We start from the raw sequence: 25,540 nt of genomic DNA on the forward strand, positions 1-25,540 counted from the left end.
GGTTTAGAACCGGCTCCCATTTCGATGCTAATCATGATCTATTGCACATTCATACTTTAGTTGGCTTATATTGGCTTACTTTTGCTGAACATTAATGAGGTCATTAATCCTGTCTGTATTTTGTTTCTATCAGTGGGATTCATTTTACTGCAGTGTCAAACTGTTGCTGCTGAATGCAGAGGAGACGCTGCTGTAGCTTGACTCCTGTGACTCTGTGTATGATGACACATCCAGCCCCCCTGTTTTATCTGTCATCATTACATCTCGGCCCTTGATACCAAAACACAACCATTAAGCCTTTCACAACCTCCAACAACCACTACCACCGTTCCCCACTATGGAAATTAGATCAATAAATGGGGTCAGCAGATCTACTGCTGTCAACTCTTCGCCAGAGGACTAAAAGGAGGTGGTTGCCGAGGCTCTAACAGGGTTACTGGTTCCATCTTCCTGTGTAGGCCGAAAGGGAGAGAAAAACACTAGCCTTCAATGCTGTTGAATCTCTAACCTTGTCAGTGTTTAAGGTTGGCATGTGTTATGTCATATGTCCCCTTGGGGGAAATTTACAATGACCAGAATAGGGGATTAAAATGGGTGTAGCTCAGGGCTGTCAGTTTTCCAAAAAATCAAGTTCGAATGAGTTTGAAACCCTACGCCATTTGTTCGAACTAGTTCTAAGAAAATCTGCTCATCTGTCCTCCTGAGGCTGGTAGCCGATGTAGAGATTTGTGCTGGTTATTTGACACTGAGTCAGTTACTTTGGAGCTGAGTAAATGTCTCTACGCTGGCCAGTTGAAGCTGTGAGTTTTGACTTCCTGACTTATAGGTCTTATCGTCCAACCATACAATTATTAAAAAAGAACCACATTTGTTAGAGTAAAATATATTTCAATATTATTTTTGTGGATAATCTACCTTATTTTACAATTTACAGTATTGCCTATCACATCATATTGCCTAATACTTCCGGTCTGCATTTGTCCCTCCTGCCCCTGAAATAATGGATTAAAAACTGCTCCTCCTTATGAAAGTAACACCAGCGATTGTCTGACCACTAAGAATTTGGTTGGACAAGAGCCTATTGACCAGAAGGTGTCAGCCCTAATATTAGGTTTTAATAAGGTCAGAAGAAAATAAAAAAAGGCATCAAAAGAAAGCCGTTTACACACAGCCATACCGACAATGTGTTTTCTGTCCCCATAGGGTTGCCGTCCGCCATGTTAAGGTAAAGCCCAGGTGCGCGGTGTTGACCATGCTAAAGCGCTTGGACAAGATCCGCTTCCGAGGCCCCAGGACGAGAGACGACTTCCCGGATCTGGCCGAGTCGCCACCCGCCTCTGACAACGAATGTAGCGACGAAATGCAGCTGAAGCCCAGAGCAGCACTGCGGGACACAGAAGACCCTGTGAGTGCTCATCGTGCATATTTTATATATGCGTGTGTGTCTATACACATATATATATATATATATGAGTGTGGGCTGTGACTTATGGCTCCATTTGCAGTTGACATTTCATGAAGCAAAAAGTGCTTCTTTTTTTTTTTTCATTTCCTGTTGTTTCTTTTGCTTTTTCAACTTTTTTTTCTTTCATTTTATCTAGGTTTTATCTTTCTTTCTGTTTCCCTTCAATTCAGTCACCCCCCATTATATCTTATTATATCTCTCTTTCTCTGTATTTATCATCCTTGCCATTCTGAGTAAATGGTTATCTTGCTTCTGTCTTATATATACACATTTATCCTTGACTGGCTAGGACGAACACACATGGTAGCCTTTTTTTTAATGTACTCATGAATTATTCTGTCTGAAAAGGATGCTCTGACGTCAGTGTAAGACAAAAAAAACGTGGGAGTGAGATATGTAGTAGCTGCTGTTTCACCTTTCTAATGTGCAGATGTTTTATTAGATAGCTTGATAGATAATTAGGGCAAAAAAAATTGACATGAAATTATTTATTCCCACTTGTTTTTGGTTGAAGAGAAAAGGGGACAATGGTGGAGGATGAAGTTGTCGTGATAAAGAGAAATGGAGGAGATGACAGCGAAAAATATTTTCCAATGGGGGACATGGAATAGAGATGACAATCAGCAGCAGACAAGAGCAGAAATAGTGAAAGCAGTGGTGAGATGAACAGTTATTGGATAGCAGGAAGGGAATGAAAAATGGAAGGAGAGAAAAGATTAATGGAGGGAAAGTGATAACGGGGGCTCGAGGACAGGAATTTAGCCTCAGCAGATTGGACTCAGATGTCTAGAGGGGAGGAGATGGACAGGAAGAAGAGAAGTCACCAGCCGTGACAATAAAAATCCAGATCATGTTTTCTGATATTCCTTCCTCCCACGCTAGATAGTGTTCATATTTCATGAAATCTGCAGCTCGCTCGTCCTTGTGGTTGACTAAAACATCATTACTGTCGTCATCACCATGCACATGCATTGATAGAAAGATACCAGATTAAAAACAGTGAATTAGTCACTTGATTGTATCATTTCATGAACGAAGGCCCCAGGGATCTCTGTGCCTCTTTCATTTTCTCTCTTTGTTTCTGTTCAGATAGACAGCCGATATGACATCCCATTGAAAGATGCACTAGGTCTGGTGGGGAATGAGTAGGACTTAGTGACAAAATACATCATTGGGCCGTAACAGGCCTCATTGCTCCCACATACGGATATTAAATTGTGGCTTTTTTCCCCCCTCGAACAATATATTTTTTTAATTCAGTGATCTAGTTGACTGTGACCCCTTTCAAGCATCCTCTGTGGGCGTGTGCAACATGTGTCTATATTTGCATGTCTGCACTCGTGCCTTCCTAAGTGTGTCTGTGAGCTGGTGTTTGTATGTCTGTATGTGCACTGGTGTTTGCCTGTGTGAGCACCAGCCCACTGGGAAGGCATCGCCCACATCACGGCACTGATGAGTCACACTCCGAAGCCCCAAAATAGACCAAGCTGGCTCTTATCCCTGCTGGGACACACACATATACATACACATACACACATGAAGCATGCACCTTCTCCCACAAAACATGCTATTGCATTCAGCATCTAAAAGCCGCCACTGCTTGGTGGGCGTTTCATCTTCAATGCATAGTGCCCTTCATTGGTTCCTACTGGCACACTGGAGCCCACCCAGACTGCAGTGATATCTTTCCATTTTCCAGGATCAGATCACATGACCTGCGTCTGAACCTCACCTTCATTACTTCATCTGTTAAAAGGAGGACAGAGTGTGCCCTTTGGCTGCAGAATACATGCACTGAGACTTTTTGACAAACTAGCCTGTGTCATCCATACTAAATAGGTAGAATGTCACTGGGCAGATGGTGCTCAGTCATTGCACAGACGACTGCGTACGACCTCACTGGCCTCTCCCCACTTTTCCTGCTAGATCAGGTTGCTTCCACACCGCATTTGTCATACTTTGTCATTGTGTCAATGTGTCGTTTGTCTAAAGTACATTTAGACAGGTAAGATTATGTGATGCAACCAAAGACAATGCACAAAATTATACAAATAACTGCTAGAAATCTATTGCTCACATAAAAAGTCTATTTGTAAATAACAAACCCAAATTTAAAAGACCTTTTATAAAAGGCCTGTTATGGGTGAAATGTAGAATATGAGAACCCTGTGATGTCCCCACTTCAAAACATAATGTTAATTTGATTTGATGTGATTGGCATTATTGCAGTTATCATTATTATTGAACATTGAGCAGTCCTACAAAAAAACGTGCCTCTAAGCATGAAGGAGGGTAACGTACATGTCTTTTCTGCTGTATATGTTTAAATTTTAATTGGACATTTTGATATGAGTTCCAAATTAAAAGCCCCTCAAAGCCACACTGTCAAATAGAAGCCACTTAAATAACTATCAGTCCATAAAAGCTCTTCAACATGCCACTCCATGGTGAAATCTCATTGGGTCATGAGCACTTGAGCCTGTAATCATACATTTAGGATTGAGAATCAAGTCTCTTTATCTTTTTCTATTACATCGTGAGGCCTACAGATCAATTCTGTAATGGCAGAAAAATCCTAAAACCACAACTGCAATGGCTTTGTGTTACAGTTCTGAACAGTAATCTCTCCATTGAAATGTAAACTAAAGTGAAACCGGCAGTCATTTTTTTAATGGTTTTGACTTAGTAGTCAGAATATATAAGATGTTGGTTTAGATTTACGAGCTAACTGTCTGAACAGCTGTGGGTTGCATCAATGCTGTTGATGCTGCCCTAGAGGATTGTGGTTGTCTTTACCAAGAAGTTTGCTGTGGCGGTTCAGATTTTTGTTGTGCGGTGAGAATCTAGGTCTAGTCTGAGCATACCTCTGAGCTGAATGTGTTTTTATTTTTTATTTTGAGTGTCTGTATGTGCGTACAGTTTTATAAATCAGGAAATCACAGGTTTACAGGAAATCAGGTTGGGTAGAGTGTATGGTTTCACTGGAGGAAAAATGAAAGTGTAAGTAGAGCAGGCAGTTCAGATAATGTCTGTCAAGTAGAGAACAACCACATTATCTGTTTTACTGTCAGCATTTCAACCATCAGCAGAGGATTCATCATTACCCCTGCTAGCTCATTTTTAGATATATATTTTTTTTTTTTTTTCAATAATGATTCAACAGCATGGTAATGTAGCACGATGTGTCAAAAAAGCCTGATATTATCAGATTATAGTCACCAGTTCCACTGATATATCACCTTTATGGTCTTTCAGTGTCCATTGTGTAAAAACCCTTTTGGTTAATTCTTGGACATGGCTGATCAAAAAGTACTACCACCAGCATTCTGGACCAACAATCTGCCAAACATGGAGAAGGTCTCTTGTATTATGTGTTTATGAGCAAACCAAGGCCTTGGAATCACACCTTCTGTAGTTCCCCTCCTACTGTGAGACTCACACTGAGCCTCACAAGATCACAAGTTGCCAGCTTTAAAAGCACACGCTTTTGCATAAAAGAGAGTATGTAAAAAGCATTTGAGATCCCTGGAGCTGTTCTCCAGGATAAACCAGACATTTCCAGTTCATTACTGAGGCAACCATACAGCCCATGGTCAGTGTCCCTGTAGAGGCTGAGTCGAGAGAGAGGAACAATGGAATAAGGATAAAATGAGAAGTACAGCAGATGACTGAGGAGTGTGAGCAGGAGGTTAGGGAGATCAGTTCGTAGGAACCTCTAAACAAGAGGCAAAGAAAGATGTGGCACACAGAATTAAGATCTTCACTTTCTCCATACAGAAAAGCCAAGCTTAGTTCATCGAGCTCATTGAAGTGAAGCAGGACAGCATAGAGTCAGGATGAAAACTTTATAAAAGATCTGGAGCAGGAAGTTGCTGATATAAAGAAGAGGAGCAGAGCTTGATCCACAGTGGCCAGACTGTGGAAACTGCCAAAGCTCTGGCTCAACTTTACAAGACACTCTGTGGAGGGTTACCCATAGCATCTATCAATGAATATCTGTATTTCCTCTGGTTGCATTCAGTATTAATAATATGCATCTAATGCTTTGTTTTGTGGTTTGTGATTTATTGCAGTTATAGTTCACCTAGAAATTACAGAAAGAAAGGATTGTGGCTTATTTACGAGTTAGATTTCATAAGACAATGCAGAAAATATGCATTGGCAACATATGTTCACCTCTATTCTTAACTACACGGAGAAGATGAGTTACATTTAGAATCAGAGCGGGTGTGAAGCAAAGTACAGTAGCTCACAACATTGATGCTTTAAGAATTATATTAGGATGATAATTTTCATTTGTTGGCATACATTTTATTCTCATATCTGTTGTTGTTGGTTTTTTTTCTTCAGCAATAAACTGTTTAAAACATGGAAAATATAGAGTGTCACAGCAGGACACTGAGAGATCCCCATGCTCACATCAGCCACAGTTATGAAAGAGGGAGATGAGGGAACACAATAATTAATCAGCCGATAATCGTCCAGGGTGACGTCAGGGCTTGACCTACTTTTGATAACCAGGAAGGCTGTGACTGAGAGCTGATGACTGCATTACACAACATGAAGGTGTGCTTACATTATGTACCATCCTTAAGGACCGAACCAGTAGCGATTTGACATTCTGAAAAAAAGCAAGTCTGACAAAATCCAAACCCAAGAGCATTGCAGCTGAGTGCTCGTAATGCAGCAGAACTTCTTTTCACTCCCACCATCCTCTCCTTTCATCTCCTCCACGTACTCCTTGTCTTCGTCTTTCTGCCTCTCTCGCTTTCTCTCTTTTTTCATCCTCCTGCCTCCATTTAATTCTAATACCCTCCTTCTGTCGTTTGTTTTCTTTCGAAGTGCTTCTTTATTCAGGGACACCCTCTCCATCTCTGTCTCCCCACCCGCCTGTCTCTTCAGGCTTTGGGCTCTTTCCCAAAGCACATTTTTTCAGGTCAGTGTCAGTTTTCTCTCTCTATCTCTCCCGCTCTCGTTCTCTCGCGCGTGCATTGTCTCTTTGGCACATCAGCTAAAGACATTGCAGTGTGTCGACGCAGGCACACGCAAACCATGCTGGTTGCTGTCGGGAAGAAGAAGCTGCTGCAGCGTGCGTGCGTGTGTGTGGCAGGAGTCTTTTAAAGGACCCTTGCCGTAGTCGAGCAGCGATGCTCAACCTGCAGTGCTCACCATCCACTAGCACAGCCATCTCACCTCCCCGCTCGCTCTCTCCTTTCCTCTCCCTCCACCACCCACTCAACCTCTTTTTCCTCACACTTTGTCCCTCGTTCCTCTCCTCTCTCACACAGTCGTCACCTCTCAATCATTGTCATGCACTTCGTCCACCTACACACATGTTGTGTCGCTAGTTGTGTGTGTCAGGGTTAAAGCCCTTAGTCAGAGGGGTGTGAGTCATCAGTGTTGCTGTAGTCAGGAGAGGGGATTCTCCTCTTTTTTTGCCTTCCTCCTCCTCCTATCTCGCTCCAGCTGGACTTAAACCGGGAGAGGAAACGTTAGCGTGAGTCATGACACCATGCTAATCTGTGTGTTTATGTGTTAGATCATATGGGATATCCCTGCATTTATTTATTTATTTATTTATTTATTTAAAACCAGTCCTGTCTTTCTTTTTTTTTCTTTGTTTGTGAATGCTAATGTTGTATGTGCATTGATCCTTGTATGTACACCTGTGCATGTGCTGTATTCATGAATGTGTGTGTGTGTGTGTGTGTACACTACAGGCAGGTTCGGGGTCTCCCACCATGGCTGCGGCCATCCAGGACTTCCAGAGGTCGGAGTCAGACCGACTCAATGAAGTCAAAGGTCACCTGGAAATTGCCTTATTGGAGAAACATTTCCTACGTGAGTAGATACACACACACACACACACACACACACACACACACACACACACACACACACACACACACACACACACACACACACACACACACACACACACACACACACAAAACCTTTTGGAGATCTCAAAAAAGGTGTTAGTACCTCTGTTGTTGTGTGTGTATAGACCAGATGATTGCTGGCAGTTCATGGGTTCAGGTTATGCCTCTTAAGATAAAAAATATATTGTAAGTGTCTTTGTTGTTCAGTTCAAACTGTTTTACTGGTTTGGTTTCCCACAAGGTAGCCTTGTCTGCCTCTAATTTCAGTGAGAGATTTCCCCTACCCAGAATCCCTCTTGTCAGTTCCCAGTAAATAGCCCTGAATGTGTGGCATTTAGCTCATAGTTTTACAGTGTGTTTTTTATATATATATATATATACAAGCAAGGATGCAACAATCAGAGTGTGACTTCAACTTGCAGTGGTGCCTTTACTGTATGATGTGGATGTACTGCCTCTTTCTACAGTTTGTTATCTGTGATGCCATTAGGATTGTATAGAAAATGCTGAATATAAAACAGGAAGCCTCCTCAATTTGATGAGAGTCTGGTTAAACTCAGTTGTAGCTGAAACGAAAATCTCTTCTTGACAATGAATGTGCTATGAAAACGTTGTTTCTTGGGAGGGACGGACTTAACAGCTTTCATTGACATTTAGTTCTTGTTCTTGTTGCTGAATGCGTTTACTGTAGGTTGCTTTGCAAAAAAGCAATCAAGTGTAACTTAATGTATCTATTAGACAGTAGATCTTAGTGTGTGCGTTGGCTTTAAACTAGCATCCTGTGATATCAGTCATCTTTGTGGTTTCACAGTCTCGCAGTAGGTTGTGCCTTGGTTGCTGTGTGCAGCTTCAAACAGCCTGGCAGTCCAACATAACCCTAATGTGTAATGCGTATTACATGAAGCAATATTGTGTTGCTGAACTTAACTGAGAAGCTATAATAATTGACCCTGTCCTACCTCTCAAATTTCAGTATGCTTAGCTACCTGCCCTTGGTGAAAAGCAAACTTCTCTGCAGTTTCACAGCTGCAAGTCAACTGCAAATCAACAAATCCAAACAAACAAAATCAACATACACATTTGGATGAACTTAACTATGCAATCTGATATCTAGAATGGGTAGTAACAACAGTAACATCTTGTTTTGCTAACCGTAAGTTAGCAACCCTGAAATTACAGTGAAGGGAGGCTGCCTGATCCAGTGACACATAACAAAAAAAGTCCACCCACTCAGCTCACACACATTTACAAGCTTGTCTAACGTATCCAGTGTGGGGTAGTGGTTGTCCTGTACCGTCCAGCACGTTGACAGTCCCATGGTGTGTAATAGACTGTGAAGCCCCCGCCCCCCTTTCCCTTTCGACTGTGTGTCTATTAGAAAGAGGGTGAGAGACAGGCAGAGAGAGGGTGAAAGAGAATACCTCAGGCTATGTCCTCTCTCACAATGCCTGTGCCTGAGCTAAAAGGGCTGGATTCATTGTCTCACTGTCAGGATGCTAACTGGATGAGCTCTCCCTTCATGGTCCTTTCTTCCTTTCTGTTTGCCCTTTCCTTACTTCCTCCTTTTTTTTCTTCCACCCTCCCTTTCTTCTAAAAAAAACTTCTAGAGCCATCATTGCCTTTTTGTCTCCATCCTGCTGAGCTGCTCTTTCAGAGTCTGCCTGCCATTCCCTGCTCTTCATTTCTGGATCAGTCTCAGCTCTCACTTTGCACATTTATTCCGTTCCCTTCCCTTCTTGTAGCACGCTTTTGATTTCCCTTTCCCTTTATGCTTTTCTCTCTGGCCGTATGATGTTCTGAGATTCTTCTGAGATCTGACAAACACGTGCTTGCACATAAACACTTAAACAGCTGTGACAGTTCATGAGAGTTAAGAACAGCAATGTAACCAGTGCTCTACCTAAGATGGCAGCCACTTGGCATTTTCTTGTTGATTGGGAAAGGGTTGTAGTGTTCTTTGGATGTTTTTTCTTCTAACAAACCTCAAGTGTTTTTATTCCCTCTGCTTTCTTGTACTGTAGCCATCTGCTGCTTCTCCCTCTCGCTCTCTGGTTATCCATTTCTCTCTTGCCTGTCAATTTCTCGTCCTATCCCCGGCTGTTGTAATCGTACTTCAGGGAACACTGAAGCGTGACAATCCATTAGCACCTAATGGAGTCCTGAGCTCTCTGCCCTGTACTCTAGTTATTGTGTATTTTATTTCTACTATTTTCCTTTGCACTCTACTCTGCTTTCCTATGCTTCATATGAAGGCATCATACAATAAATAATGGACTGCCGAGTGTGTGATTCCCCCACAGTATAGCCTGCTATGGGAAAACCTACATGAGTGTGTATTCGTCATATTCTCAGTAATGTGTTGAGTACAGATAAATACAGACTGGTATGCTTATATACAGTTTGTCGTTACTTAAAGCTAATAAGATTAGTGGGGTGAAACAAAAGATTCCTTGTACCAAGACATTATGGGTTTATGTGTTGTGTAATGGCTTTTCTAGAGCATAGGTAATATAGGAAAACAACATAATGTACCATGAGAAGATGAGCCAGAGCTTGCACATTGAAAGGATTTAGAAATGCCATGTCTGACTTTAACTTACAAAAGATTTTAGTCCTGGTTGATTTGGCAACACCTGTGGTTTCTGGTAGTAACAGCATGTGCAGTTTGATACTACAGACAAGGCTGGATTACATCCATGCATCAATTCCTGTGAATCCCTTGTGTAGGAAGGCAAGTTTAATCCAGTGTGGGAATGGCGGACCCCACCGATAAAAATGAAACCTTCATGGAGAGGTATTTACTGAACATAAATAGTGAAAATCTGAAAAAACATCATCATCCTGAAGGGTATAAAACAAACACACACACACACACACACACACACACACACACACACACATATATATATATATATATATATATATATATATACTGTAGGAAGGTGTAACTTGCACTGCAAGAACAGGAAATTGCTTCTATGTTTTATAAAAGGATACATTTAATATTTTTGGGGCTGTTGGTGAGACCTTGGACTGGTAAATTGTGACATGTGTGACTAAGACAAAACAACTAATTGTTATACTATACAAAAAAATTGATTGATTAATAATAAAAATACTGTATTGCAGCCCTAACTTAATCATGACCCATATGGAATAGAAGTTCATCATTTAAAGGTCACCGTTTTCAACAGCCAGGGCAACTTGCTTGTTCATTTCAAGTTGCTCTAGATGAGACCATCAGCTCAACAACTAAAATATGAATGGGTTCTAATTTCAGTTTATAGTTCATTTTTAGGTTTACAGTGTGGTCTTTTTCCACTGAGCAGATAAAAATGTTTGGCCTCCCGCAGGAAAAGGACATTGATGGTGTGTTAGGAAATTACGTCATGCCAAGCCTTGAATTGTGTGTTGGTTTTGTGCTTATTCCTCTAATGGTGCATCAGCGTTTAAGCCAAGAAATGATTTGGGCTTCTTGGATCTCTTTCACTCTCAGACTGAACTGAGTGTAGGCGTATTCTCTCTCTCTTCCCCCCCCGGCTGACGTCTTCTCGCTGCTGCCTAAAATATAGCTGGGGCCCACGCTGTATGCCAAAACAAACACACTGCTTAAGTATATTGTCTCCTGCCTTCACAGGAGGCATGAGTTTCCATTCCAGATGGTTTGTGTGTGTATGTGTGGATACAATGACCCAAGCTTTTTCCCTTGGCAATTGCTGTGATTGACCAGTGCTATTTTCAGGGTACTTAATTGGTTAATTTGTAACCATGTTTCCGGACGTGAGATCACATAGAAGAAGGCTAGCACACATATGCGGCAGTGGTCCAATGGCTATGTGCTGTATTACGGTTGTGCTTCCTACAGTTTTCTCCTTCTTCTCCTCTCCAGGATCTTAATTTCTCCCTTCCTCTCATCTATTTCCCTCTGTCATTTTCCTCTCCTCCTTATGTATGTTTGTGTGTGTATGCACACCCCGCCTCACAACAGAATAATCAGATTACTTCAAAGGGCTTGCAGTGTCACTCAGTCTTTTTTAGTTTTCACTGTTGAATAAATGCATAAATATGGGTATTCACCTTATTCTAAATAGACCATGTGAAGTGCTGCAGTAGTCTCTAAATGCTGTTGGTTAAACATGTGTTTGTGTGGGTAAGCTTCAGGTAAGTAAGGTAGTTCTCTCAAATTACAAAAACATATTTTCCCACATACCCCTATCAATACCTAGCGATGGAGATCATTTTGGTTTAATCTACCCAGGATTTGGGCTGCCTCAATAATTTTTGTTATTTATGTTTATTATTTTTTGTTGTGGAAAGCACTGAAAAATTGCATTCGGATAAACTCAACAACAGTGTCTTTTCTGAGACATGGTTATGGTCACATGTGCAGCATAATCCACAGATTTAGGAAGAACAGCATCCCCTGATGAACAGTGTTGATTATCTAAATTATTGAGAATTCGGCTGGTTTTAGCCATGTTACTATAGACATTACAGGTGGGCATTATCATCATTATCAATCATTGATCGGAATCATTTCACTATTTTGTAAGATGAGATACAAGCTAATATAAATTTTTACTTCAAATTCAAAAGTGAGATTAAAGCGAATCCAACATAGTGCTAGAGTTGTGTCAGTGTGTTTTGGTGATGGTCTTACTTGTATGTGATCAAAAAAGACCAAAAAGCTATGACAGACTGTCTCACTGACTGACAAATTTCAAATTCCAATAATGAAGTTCTCAGTAATCAGATAATGAGTAGGTCATTTATTCCTTCAATATATGCAGATTGGCTGCTTCAGAGAGCAGATTTCTGTAGCAGCAACCACAGAAGACACAAACACAATAGAGATGTTTATTATTATTATTTTCATTCATTCATTCATTCATTCATTCATTCATTCATTCATTCCTTCATTCATTCAAAGTATTTTAGCACAAAACTGCACTCTGTCTGCACTTATAGTGTGTGTGTGTGTGTGTGTGTGTGTGTGTGTGTGTGTGTGTGTGTGTGTGTGTGTGTGTGTGTGTGTGTGTGTGTGTGTGTGTGTGTGTGTGTGTGTGTGTGTGTGTGTGTGTGTGTGTGTGTGTCTAAAATGACCAATGTTGGAATATATGGATGTGGGTTGGAGTGTGTTTCTGTTTTGTGTTTCTCAGTCCTCACATACTGCAAGAATTACAATAAATACTCTGAGAGCCTGGTTTCCTTGAGTGATGACCCTGTGATAGTTCTATGATTATTATAGTAATAAATGTAAAAGCAGAGGGATATATCAGCTAGAATACGTCCCATGGGTGAGACAGCTGAGCTGAACTGACCCTCCTACTGGTGTTAAAATGGTAGAGGTTAGTGCCAGTGGAAATCACCTCATGTAATTATATGAGCAGGCCTAATGTTCTAAGCTTTTATTGCTTCCTTTCTCTCTCTCTCCTTAGCTCTCTCTTGCTTTTATTCCCTTTCACTCCTGCCTTTAAACGTCTTTGTTATTGTGTGTTCTCTTTTTGTCTACTTTCTCTTGGCTTGTTGGTATCTCTAGCCGTTTCCGTCTCTTTTTTGCATTCAAGACCTTATTCTTACTCTGAGCTGATAGAATATTTGCCAGCAAAAAACCACATACACATGTAGCTATGGACTACACAAGCAGTGTCCAGTGCATCTGTGCTTTTCTGTATGTTGTCTGTTGATGTCCATCCTTATCCTACATGTTTAGTGCTTCTATATTCTCACATTGCACTGTGTAATAAACATGCCCTGCTTTAATTGGGTTTATTGGTTTTACCACTACTAGTTCCAAAACATTTGGAGAGGGGGAGGGGGAGGGAGAGGGAGAGGGAGAGGGAGAGGGAGAGAGAATCCTATTTTGAGGTCATGTATTGAAGGTCACTGCGGGTGAACAGGCCGGGCTTTGTGCACTACAGTGACTGGAGATCAATACAGTGTCCTAGCTGCTGTCCTACTTCACACTGGGCAGAGGAACACACACATAAAGGTTACACACGCATGCCCAATGCAGCAGCATAAGTAAAAGCTTGTGGAATCAGAGATTAATTGCATGTGGTCTGTAGTGAAATGTGTTCGTCACAATACCATCTGGAACCCCCGGTACTGTGAAACCACCTGGAATAGTTGCGTATATCAGACAGACATTACAAAGTATCTTACTCCCACTGACAGATATTAAAGAACCAGATATAGTTTCAATTTTAAAGTGTGTGTGTGTGTGTGCTCCTTGATCGACAACTCTGTGACTCTTAGTTTTGTTGCACCTGTTAAGGCGGGACAATGTACAACCACCGCCATCATTGTCATAAGTACATTGAGTTTGGTAATGTCACATTATGCCCTCCATAGCCCATTTCAGATTTTGTTCTGTCATAGCAGGAAAAGCAGACAGTGGCTCAGTTCTTTAGAAATCTCCCAGTAAGCCGTGACAGTGAGCAAGCATGCACAGTACCAGGACCCTGAAACCAAATAATGGAAATCAGCCATCATTAATTCTAGTATTTACATCTTTGCCTTTCCTACTGTGACATGTCAAAAATGTCTTCTGTGAAAAAAGAGCAATTAACCAGAATAATTGAAAACACCTGTGTGGGCGTGCAGGGCCTTGTTGCTACTGGAATTATTGACGACATTGCTAAAAATCAAGCTGTTGCTGGAGAATTGTCTTGTTGAAGTAGCTATAGCTCTACATTTCAGCTTAAATGTTCATTCTTGATCTTGGAAACAGTTGTTACACAAATCAAACAAAAACAGTAGTTATGTAAACAAACAAAAAAAGCTACTCCATTTCTCAGGTGATTATACACTAATGAAAACATAGTTATGCATATTATATTCCAATTCTACCAATAGATCCTCCTAAATGTTACACACTGGACCTTTTAAATACTTTAGTGCCAAAAATGTTTCTGCTGTTAAACTGAATTGTTGCAGAAATATCTTTTTCTATAATAGAATTGAATAGAATCAACACAATCATACACAGTATGACGTATAGTGGAGTGGAGCAGTGGCACTGGTACTAGTGGGCAGCCACTGTACAGTGTCCGGGGACCATCTCTGAATCTAAGCCAGTGCCTTGGTCAAGGGCACTGACTGGAGAAATTGGAGGAAACCCACACAAACATGGGGAGAACATGCAAACTCCACACAGAAAGGCCCTGCCCCAGCTGAGAATCGAACCCAGCACAGTCTTGGTGTATGCACAGTGCTAACCACTGAGCCACCGTGCTACCCAGCAGCATTGTCAGCAGTTGCTAATAGCTGTGCTTTTTGAGTCCTTACATAAGCTAGATAGGATGACAGTGCAGTATAGTGCTGTATTTTGTCTTCTGACAAAACAGAAGAAAGAAAACTTATTAAGGTATTCATTTAGAAGTAAAATATATAAGGAATTGATTTAAGTAATTGATAGGCATGTTGTGTGCCTTTTAGTATCTGGAGAGTTGGTATACAGCAGAAAAATGGAAGTAATTGAAAAGTCTTAGTTTTGTATTCTTGGAGATAATTATGCAAGTGATTGATTGTTCTCGAGGACTCTGCCTCATTACTGATTACTAACACTCTGATGATGATTCATTCTCCTTCCGAGACAGCTACAGGACAAGCTGCATGATAATGAATAAACCTTGCTCAGTGCCTGCTAAGGAGACAGTCTTTTCTGTCACAGGTGAGCTCCATACAAAAGGAAATTAGGTTGTTGAGGCAGAATGGGTCTTGACAGCTCAGAAGCGGAGGTCTCTGTAATTGTTTGTGAAGGAGAATGTCATGTTAAATGTACCTGTAATTCGTGTAACCTCTACACACAGTTGGTGCAAACATCTCATTTTACATTACTTCCTCTTACTGTACTCTTGTCTAATTCCCAGTTCTTACATTCTAAATTAGCTGTACCCTCATGTGTTTAGATACAGTAGTGTTTAGTCATCATTTAGTAGCTGTAGCCGAACGCGTGAGAATGCAACAGGTGGCCATGTGGGTAGAGTCTAAATTCATAGTCTCAGTCTTTTGACCAGGCACCATGGCCACGACATGCTGTATGTGTTCTACCGGCTACGCTTGAGCAAGAGTGTATGTATGTTTCATTGGATAAACGTAGTAGCTTAATGACTGACATGATCTATAACAGAGAATGTAAGGGCCCTTTTTATATCCAGTCAATTCCATATGTTTTTCTAGCACATTTGCACAGTGTTGAACCGTGGAAATGTAATTTGTTTTCCTTGCCGTTTCCCTGAAAGCACTTGGTTCCCATTACTGAGAGGAGACTGCAGTCTTGACCAGATATCTATGAGGTTTGTAATGACATTACTGTTCTCCAAACAAGCAGATGCTATCCTCCCTGCTGACACAACATTGGATTACATTGTTTATCTTGGTTATTTATTGCATGTATTTCTTTCTCGACACACAGTAACCTAGACCTCCACAGAGAGACAAGAGTAACTACTCCTGTAACATTTCCTGTGAAGGATTCTGGCTCCGTGCCATGTGGACAAGCTGTCACCAAAGACAGTATGGCACAAAAAAGGAGGGTTGTTGTTTGGATGTTGCAAAGAGGACTGAAGAGATTTAGCCATGAAGTCAACTCAGTGTTGTAGAGGGGGAAAAAGTGAAACAAATGAGTGAAATCTAGGTCACACAGAGATATCAGGGCCAGAGTGGAAGGAGGCCACAGAGAGGAAGGGACAGTTTAAAAAGATAGATTAATAAAGACAAAAGGAAGACAAAATACAGTACTTGCATTGTTCATTCAAAGTACAACCTGAAGTACAGTGTAATAATTATATGATGGAAATTTTCTTTGCCCTGTCTTCCCTTTCTCCTTTTCCTCAGTCAGTGTCATGAATGGTGTATTAACACCTGCAGATCAGCTGGAGGCCACAAAGCCCAAGCTTCTTTTATGCTCAAGTCAACCAGTGTTGTGGCAAACACTGTAGAGAATGGGAACAATGAGAGGCCAATGTGAAGCAGTCTCTCTCTCTCTCTCTCTCTCTCTCTCTCTCTCTCTCTCTCAACCCCCTGTGCCCCCACCTTCCTTTAATGAAAGCAGCCATTGTCTCTGACCTGGATAGAAAAACTCACACAGTACTTTTCCTTTGAGGTCTTAAAAACTTTGCCTGCTTAGATGAAAAGCGATTTGCTTCGGTTGCGTATGTACAGTACTCATGCACGTATCCTTGCACACATGTTCCTGCACACAAATGTGAGCATGCACAAACAATAACACATGGATCACAAATATGTACACAGCCACTCCAGTAAACTCATACTGACACATGAACTTGCATAATGTGTGTGTTTCTGACAGCTCCAGTGTGCTCAGAAATCTCAGATTCCAGGCCCTCTTAGTCTGCTGGCCACCCAGCAAAGCCCCACCTCTTTTTACCTCCACTGCCCTACTTCTCTTTTTACCAAGTGCCTAACACACTCAGACCAGCTCTGACCACTGACCATCACTCTCAGTTTGTGGAGGCCTAGCAGAACAGTCTCATTGTGTTACTAGTGACAGATTAGCACAGCGGAACCAGTCCCTGACCGCTGCTTTGTCTCGGGATGGGACATGTAAAGATGGAGCCCGAAGTTTGATGGGATTTGAGAAGTTTTTATGTCATTAGGTAGCAAAGGGTGCTAAACAAGCTGGATCGCACCGGGATAACCTGTAACCGTGGCTCAATTTCAAGATAGAACCAGGGCGGCCACTCTGCCGTCCCGCTCCTGCACGAGTTTGCCAGGGACAGGCCGACTGCAGAGACGGATGGGTTTTTGCAAGCTGGAGGACTGCACCTTTGATAGCTTTGAGCTGCTTTACAGTGGAGCTGTCGATAAGATCAAAAGCCACAAAAGTAACCTCAACCTCAGTAAGTTTGTTAGCTTCAAAGTCAGGAATTTATGGGTTAGGGTTAGTTAGTTGAACCTATTTAAATTGTGCTGTAAACTTGAATAAGATAACTAAGGCCTCTGTACATTAGCCAGCCTTGATTAGCAACCACACTGTACTGTATTGTACAGAGTGTGTATATATACTATATATAGGTGGTACTGTAAACTTCTGTTTTTTATTGTTCAACCCTGGCAAGATGGACAAAATCAATAACAAGGAATTTGATAGCCTCGTCCTTGTTGTATCTGTCACCTGATAAAATCCATGATGTCAATCAGTTTTGAGTCTCCATTTGCTAGATAACCTCTACCGTAGTGAGATAAATATTTGTCAACACAAATCTGGTCAACCTTGGTACATTAACCCAGGTCTACCTCATTTGTAAACCCAAACTCATCTCTGGCCAACTAAAAATAGCAGCTCCCCCTCAGAGGTGAATCATGACCACAGAAACAGCAGTCCCCTTGGCTGAATGTTGAAACCGGTGCAAGGTGCCTTGAGGTGGAGTCTGGATCTGCCTGCTGAATTCAACGAAATATGGATTAAAAGCATACAATGGTAGTTAGCAAAGTACAGGTCTTAATTTCTCAATTCTGTGTCACAGTGTTCATTTTGAAAATGATTGCGCCATGTGATATAAAGGAAGTCTGTCATATGACACTTGAGTCTTGCTGATGCCACCTGAGCTGCTCCAAGGCTCCACAACATTTCCCAATTGTGTTTTTGTTTACTCTGCAAGTTTTTCAAACCATCCAATTGACTAGAACTTACAGTAAGTTTTGTTCATCCATTTTGTCCAAATGTACTCAGACAAACAGGACCTTAACCCATGGCAATCTTAAAATTATATCTTAAAAACTCAACATTTCAGAATTTTTTGCTCACCTTTAACCTCCTCCTTTTAACCACCTAACTACAACTTGACCATCTTCATCTTGTGACTTTAACCTTATCTGATACTGATTGTACTGTATTACCCAAACTAAACTAAACATTAGCTCCACTTGGCCTCAGTTGCATCCTCATAACGTAATTACTGTCCCACAACATCACTAGTATTTCCTGCTGCTTTCCAACCTTTATTAGTAGATAATATAAGATAATATAATTTGTGTGTTTAGCTTTTTTTTTTTTTTTTTATAGAGTTTCATGGCAACCCTGCATGGAAGAGAAGGTCAACGCTATTAGAAGTGACATCTCCTGGCATGGCATTTAGCTAATCCCCTGTCTCTGATAAATGGTCTAGTTACTAGCCTTCATAATGGCCAAAGAGACCCTGTGATATGGTAACCCAGGATGAAGATTTATATATAGAAGACGGCAATCCAATTTTGGAAGCGGAACAGGCATGTTGACAGTATTATTAATATGCTATCTGATGTAGAGGGCCTCTGTGGAACAGGAAACGATTGTACTCTGTCTGTGTCTGACACACATAGCATATTGTATCATGCTGTGCTGTATCACATGCTTGCGGCCCCCCATCTAACACAGTATTATGGACTCACGGAATGAGGCATCTCTGTTTCTGGTGTTAAGAAGGAAGTGGTCAGTGTGGAAGGAAGGAAACTATGGAGAGGAAAAGGGTGTAGAGCTTTGTATACACACAGAAATTCCACAAGGTGAAGGGAAGGAGTAATGTATGGGGGCAGGAAATTCGGGGGAGGGAAGGGAGCGACAGTGTGGTGATGTTAAAGAGGGTAAAAGGTGAACAGGATCAGGGGAGGGTATGGACAACAGTAAATGAGTGACAGCATCATATGTGTATAGTAAATACAATATATGTTGTGTGTTGTGTTTTAGTTGTGGGTTATTCATCGTTGTGTTTATAAAGGTATAACTGTCTGACTATAGGGCTCCGTTCTTTGGGTGATCAATCATTTAATTTCGGTGTTTCCGACAACCACAAATTGAAGTAACTTAAAGCAGTGCTAATCAATATTTTTATATTTAGAATAGGAGAAAACATGTGTTGTGATGTGAAAGGGGACATTCAAACCCACAGAGAATTATCGCCCGACTCTGCAGTTTCCGTCAGCTTTTAGCATGTTTCTGCTCATTGTTTTGGTTTAATGTCCTGCAACTGTTGCTGTTGGTTCAGTCTTACCTCTTTCGTCAACCTGCAGAGGCAGTTGTTTTCACCGAAAACCCCCTCTTCGCAGTCTTGGAATTGCATACGTCAGGTGGTTGGAAATGCGACTCCAAATGAATCTTGAGTATCGCTGACATAGTGTATTGTCACTCTTTGCTTTCATTTTCAACCAGTTTGTTTGACTGACGGGACAAAGTATTAAATAATTTTTTAAGCCATTTCTTCCTATTGAGATTGCCATGGGCCCCTGCTGTTGCTGTTAAATGTAACGTTCAGTACAGCGTAAACCACTGATCTAGCTCTGCCTACACCACCCAGGGTGCAATGCTGCTTCTGTTAGCCATTTGTCTAATAGGTTTACAGTTGGCTGTGTATCTCTGGGCACAGGGGAACCTAGCCAGTGCTAAGCTGCTTAGCCCATAGCAACCTTTGGATGGCTTTTTGCTTACTTTTATACACACACACACAGACGCACACACTCCCTCTGTCTTGTTTACATGCACAAATACCACAAACACATTTTTATGTTAGCAGATAGGGAGACTGGCAAACTGAGTCAGCGGAGAGGTGAAAGTGTAGGGGAAGTCATATGACATAGGTGAATGAAGAGTAAAGAATCCTACTTTGCATTGAAGCGTTGGAAAAGAAAACCAACCAACACCAACCAACACATGGAAGACCGAAATGTGCCCTACTGCTCTTACTAAAGCAGAAATGCAAAAGAAGATTTTTCTAAGCAAGTAGATTACTGTATGTGGGATCTGGAAATCCACTGCATGTCCTCTCAGTAAGACTACACAGCGTTGTCGCCGATTTGTTAGATGCAGGAGGTGCTTGCAATACATGTTTTATTAGGGTTAATGGGAAGCGATAAAGGACGAGTGAGATATGAGATTAGGTGATGAGAAAGAGAAAACTGGCAGCTGAATTCTTGTAATATGAATCCCCTACTGCCTGTGTGGGGGGGGGGGGAGACCAGGTGATATACACTTCCCTTTGCATGGGGTGCATGACCCTGCTTTTATCACTTTCCTCACTGTCCCTTTGGGTACCACTGGTTCAGGCAATGTTTCTTGTGTTGATGGAAAGATATTGATCTTAGTGCTAGTGGCACAGCTTGTACTTCTGTTGTCAACACCGTATAGTGCTGTAATACTGCACAATTTCCTATAAATCCTCAGTTTGATGTTGTTTACAATTAAAGCTGTGCCACAGCAGATGGTGATGGAGGTTCACAAAGTATCAATTTTTAAAGAAAAGCCTTGCTAGCCATGGAAAAGTTCCTCTGTTTCTGTATATGTGGATTTAATTATGTGTGTTTTTAAGACTTCTGTGCTTTTCCCTGTTTTCTTTGTGTACATAAATGTACGCATTATTCATTTATTTTTGCCTCTGCACATGTACACACTTATTATTGCCTCCTCTCCTCCAATATTCATGTGTCTCTTTAGTCAGGGACAATAGACTGAGAGGAAACACCGCTGATGTTGCACCCCAGGCTTAGAAAGACCGATACCTGAAACCACTTAATGCCAAGAGCTGATTGACAAGGAGGAAGATTGAGGTGAAGGTGAAGGAGGGATGAAACCAGAATGACACAAAAGTAGTGGCTGTTTTTTCAAAAATCTCTCTACTTCTATGACTTCATATTTGTTTCCACTTCCATAGTTTAATTATATTCTTTTTAGATTAGATTGTATGTTTTAGAGAAATTTGTTTCACATAAAGCTTGAATTACTGTCTTGAACACTGCCTTTTGAAGATGCCTTTTTCATGACCCCGAATGTGTGTGTGGAGCTCTTGGGGTTGCGTTGTTTTCATATCAAAATTTGAGATGCTGATCTCCAGCGCTTGTGTTGTGTTTTCCAGAGGAGGAGCTGAGGAAGCTGCGGGAAGAGACCAATGTGGACTCTCTGCGGCAGGAGCTGGAGAGAGAGCGAAGCAAGAGGATAGACCTGGAGCAGAAGATGAATGAGGTGCTCAAGTCCAGGTAAGACAGAAAGACAGAGAGCAGAGTCAAGTGCATGACGTGGGCGGACAGGAGATGAGAACTAAATGTGCAAGATGGGAAGTAATAATTAGGGAATGACAGGAAATGGTGACACTGCACTTTGTAACATTTCAGCTCAGCAGAGTTTATCATAGGTCAGATCTGATTGGGTGTGCATGTGTCGGTGTGGTGTGGTGTGGTGTGTGTGTGTGTGTGTGTGTGTGTCTGTCTGTCTGTGTATGTCAGTCCCAGTACTACCAAAGGTTTCTGTTTATAAATAGAGGCCTCAGCAACTTGGTAGGCGGGGAACTCCATAAGAGAGAGAGAGTGTGTGTGTCTGTGTGTGTCTGTGTGTGTCTGTGTGTGTGTCTGTGTGTGTCTGTGTGTGGGGGTGTGTGGGTGTGGGTGTGGGTGTGGGGGTGTGTGGGTGTGTGTGTGTGTGGGTTTGTGTGTGTGTGTGTGTGGAGTGAGACGGAAAGAGAGAGAAAAAAACAGAAACAAGTCATGCGCCGGTCTGTGTCGCCAAGTGCACACTGTGACACAGTAGCTATGCGGGTGTCAGTAAAAGCCTGCGTCTCTTGGCACGGAGCAAGCCACCCTTAAACCCAGGGTGTGTATGCACGGCTGCGTGTGTGATCAGATGATGTTTCTGTGCCTGCCAGTGGGAAATTCCACTGGTGCTCTCCAAGTGATTATCAGCACTGAAACATGGCCTCCAAGAATGTTTGTAAGAGGTGAACTAATGTACCATGACCTGGGTGTTTTCTAAAGTTAATCCTTTCTCAGTAGTATCCAGCTGGAGAGATGTAGGTGCTCCTTTTCTGTGGGTACTACCCAAGTGTTCTTGAGCAGGGCAGTGGAGCTTAGTGGTGAGAATTAAAACACTCTGGTTTCCTGAGGTTTTCCAGGTGTGAATATACTGTGATTAATGGTAATAAAAGTGTCACAGTAAGGTGTACCATCATGTACAGAAGAGCTTTAAAGTCACAACTGTGCTGGAGGGATAAACAACATTCTACCAAAATATAGTCCCTCATGTGGTGTTTTGATGATGGTAGCCATAGCATAGTGCTTGGCAATATACCGGATTAGGATCAGCAGGGGCAAAAAAAGAATATAAAGGGCACCAGTGCACAGAAAGTTGTCATGCATTTGTAGTGAAACAGTCACCAAGTGGTTGTGGAGCATAAAATAACAAGCAGCACGTAATGTGAGACAGGAATCTAAACTCGAAAAAGGTTGAGAACCGGTGACCTAGACGGCACTTTTATCATGTTTTGTCCGCTGGAAGGGCAGCCTCATAATGACTTCATCATTATAAAGTGCTAATGATGGTTAAATGGTCTTTGGAGCTGCAGTTATTAGTAGAACAGTCAATTAATGATCACCAGAAAGTTACTCGGCATTAGTTTTGATAATAGATTAATAGTTTTGAAGAAAAAAGCCTGTGCTTCTCAACTGTGATCATTTGCCTCCTTAGTCTTCTATGATAGTAAACTGTGTTCGGTGTTCCCCATAATTTGCACCATGTTCTGAAATTGTTAACTTGTAATGACCAAAGAATTGCTTTGTGTTTCTAGAGAGAGAATATCAACACATCCTTTCTTTTTCAGCTAGCATTTCTTGGCCATTAGCAAGAAATATGACTACCATTAAACCATTAAAGACAAAAGGGCAACGAGCATGCCAAAGCCCATAAAGTATTGGATTGATTTGATTGCATTTGCATCTATTTATTTCAGTCAGTACAACTTGTGGAAACACTCATTCATGTTCTATTTTTGCTCCATTTAACACAGTGGCATAGAATTTGCTTGGATCACATTGTACAGAAGTGTAAAACTATGGTGTGAGTTTAGAAGTGTATGCGGTCTTCGTCTCAATGTAGGCTCTTCTCTCTTATTTCTGTTTGATTGTCTAAAGCATATTCTGTTTTTGCTGGCACCTGCTAAGGGATTGTAACAGTGAGAGTATTGACTTCACAAAGGCAGATTGAGACTGAAATTGCTTCTTCTCTTTTTGTTTCTATCCCCATATGTGCCTGTCTAACTCTGTCTGAGATGGAGATAGAGAAGTAAGACTAACACATCGCTCTCTCGCTCTCTCGTCCTCTGTCTCTCTGTCTCTCTGTATGTGCCCCCCTGCCCAGGCTGGAGGACTCTCCGCCACAGCCTCCCCGGAAACAGCAGTCGCCCTCAAACAATGGAACAGGTAAGACCCGGAGGAAGAGAAAGAGGGTGGTGGGTGGTAGTCTGGGGGGACTAGCAGGAAATGAGTTGGAGAGGAAGACTTTGACGTCTTCCGTGAGTGGGAGTAAATCAAGGGTGTGTGTGTGTGTGTGTGTGTGTGTGTGTGTGTGTGTGTGTGTGTGTGTGTGTGTGTGTGTGTGTGTGTGTGTGTGTGTGTGTGTGTGTGTGTGTGTGTGTGTGTGTGTGTGTGTGTGTGTGTGTGTGTGTGTGTGTGTGTGTGTGTGTGTGTGTGTGTGTGTGTGTGTGTGTGTGTGTGTGTGTGTGTGGGGGCGTTGACGGGAACAGTGTGGAGAGTGCTGACAGTGTGTGTCAGAAGTGTTCTTGGGTTATTCTAGGACATACAACAGTGTGTAGCATGTGTGCAACAACAGAAAATACACACTTACATGGTGTACTTACTGTGTGCAATTAGTTGTATCAAGAGCAAGCAATCAATAACAAAGTGCATTAATTCATGAAAAACAATTCTACTATGGAGGTTAATTGCAGTCATTACTACAGATGTGCTGATGTCAGTGCCATAAAAGTGTGTGTGTGTGTGTGTGTGGGGGGGGGTTGGGGGGTTGGAGAGAGAAAGGGAGGGAGAGACAGAGTGGCTAATTTTGGAAAATGGGTTATGATTGTAGATCATCATCTAGGGCAGACATGCCTGTGCTCTAACTGGGATCGGAGGTGTGTGTGTGGGTGTCAATGGCTTTTCAGGATGGATTAAGAGTGTGTGTGTTTGTGTGGATAAAAGGACAGAGAGAAAGTGAGTATAATCTGTTAGGTAAGGGAGAGAGGATGCACAGAGCATTTTGGGCTGATGGGACTTTGGTAACTGTAAACTACAGATTCAAAATAATGGGTTCTAACAGAATGTCTTCATCAGAAGAAAAATAAAGCTTTCATGTTGCCATAATTGCATATTAAAATTTCACTGAGGGGATAAACACACACCGTCACACACACACCCAGGCTGCGTTTTTCAGCCTCACATTTCATACAGTCACTCACAGTCACTGAGGGTAGTTGTTCAGTACAACCACAGTCAATTAGTGTCAATTAGTGTGTACTTAGCAGTTACACCAGAGCAACCGAGGTAAGTGTTCTTTGCTCAGGGGCACTTCAGCATTAGTGCTGTAATTTTCCATTTGCTAAGCCCCACCCCTACCACTGGCCGTTCCCATGTTGCCTCTTTTTTTTTGCCTCATTATTGAAAAGAAATGGGTCCTTCATGTCAGACAGTTTGACAATAACAGACTTATTATTTTTGGCTGACAACCATGGATTCTGTCAGCTAAAGTGACAGCTGACAGCAGATTCTGTCAGCTGTAGGACATAGCATAGGCTGTTAGCTAGAATAAGCTAATGCTACTAAGGCCACAGTTAAAAAAGTGTGTCCCCAGCTAACCTTTTAATGTCTTTAGGAGCGCAGGGTAGTTAACCTGGTGGAGTGTTCGTTTGATTCCAACCTGCAGCACTTTGCTGCATGTCATCCCCTCTTTCCTGTCTTCACCTGTCCTATTAAATAAAGGCATATAAAGCCCCAAAAATATCTTTAGAAAAATAAATAATATCATCAGCTGGTGTGTGTTATTCTATAAAGATTATATAATGCTAAAACATTTAAGCCAAAGTTACATGAGGATGGGTGCCCGGTTGGCTCGGTGGGTGGAGCTGGCGACCCATGTACCGAGGCTGAGTCCTTGCTGCAGCGGTCCGGGGTTCGAGTCCGACCTGCGGCCCTTTGCTGCGTGTCATCCCCTCTCTCTGCCCCCCTTTCCTGTCTATCTTCAGCTGTCACTATAATAAAGGCAATAAAACCCCCAAAAAATATACTTTAAAAAAAAAAAAAAAGTTACATGAGGATTTGAAAGCTTATTTATAATTTAATATTTTCACAGTATGGTTCACTTTGAAAGTGAAAATTTTTTTGAATGTGGAATAACAGTGATCAGCAGATAAATGGTGTTTAATCTGTTCACTTTTGC

General features: G+C 41.7%; 1 protein-coding gene across 3 annotated transcripts in view; it reads left to right on the plus strand.

Moving 5' to 3' along the window:
- Positions 1-25,540, plus strand: part of gramd4a (GRAM domain containing 4a) — a 46,231-nt gene that overhangs the window by 6,356 nt on the left and 14,335 nt on the right. For all 3 annotated transcript variants that reach the window (XR_007882484.1, XM_051391869.1, XM_051391868.1), the window contains exons 2-5: positions 1,204-1,405; positions 7,186-7,306; positions 21,198-21,318; positions 23,468-23,529. Coding sequence is in view for 2 of the 3 variants with exons in the window: in XM_051391869.1 (XP_051247829.1) it covers positions 1,204-1,405; positions 7,186-7,306; positions 21,198-21,318; positions 23,468-23,529 (506 nt within the window). In the remaining variant the exon portion in view is untranslated. The remainder of the gene's footprint in view (positions 1-1,203; positions 1,406-7,185; positions 7,307-21,197; positions 21,319-23,467; positions 23,530-25,540) is intronic.

This window comes from Dicentrarchus labrax, unplaced genomic scaffold (genome assembly GCF_905237075.1).
Source record: "Dicentrarchus labrax unplaced genomic scaffold, dlabrax2021, whole genome shotgun sequence".
NCBI classification, from domain to species: domain Eukaryota; kingdom Metazoa; phylum Chordata; class Actinopteri; family Moronidae; genus Dicentrarchus; species Dicentrarchus labrax.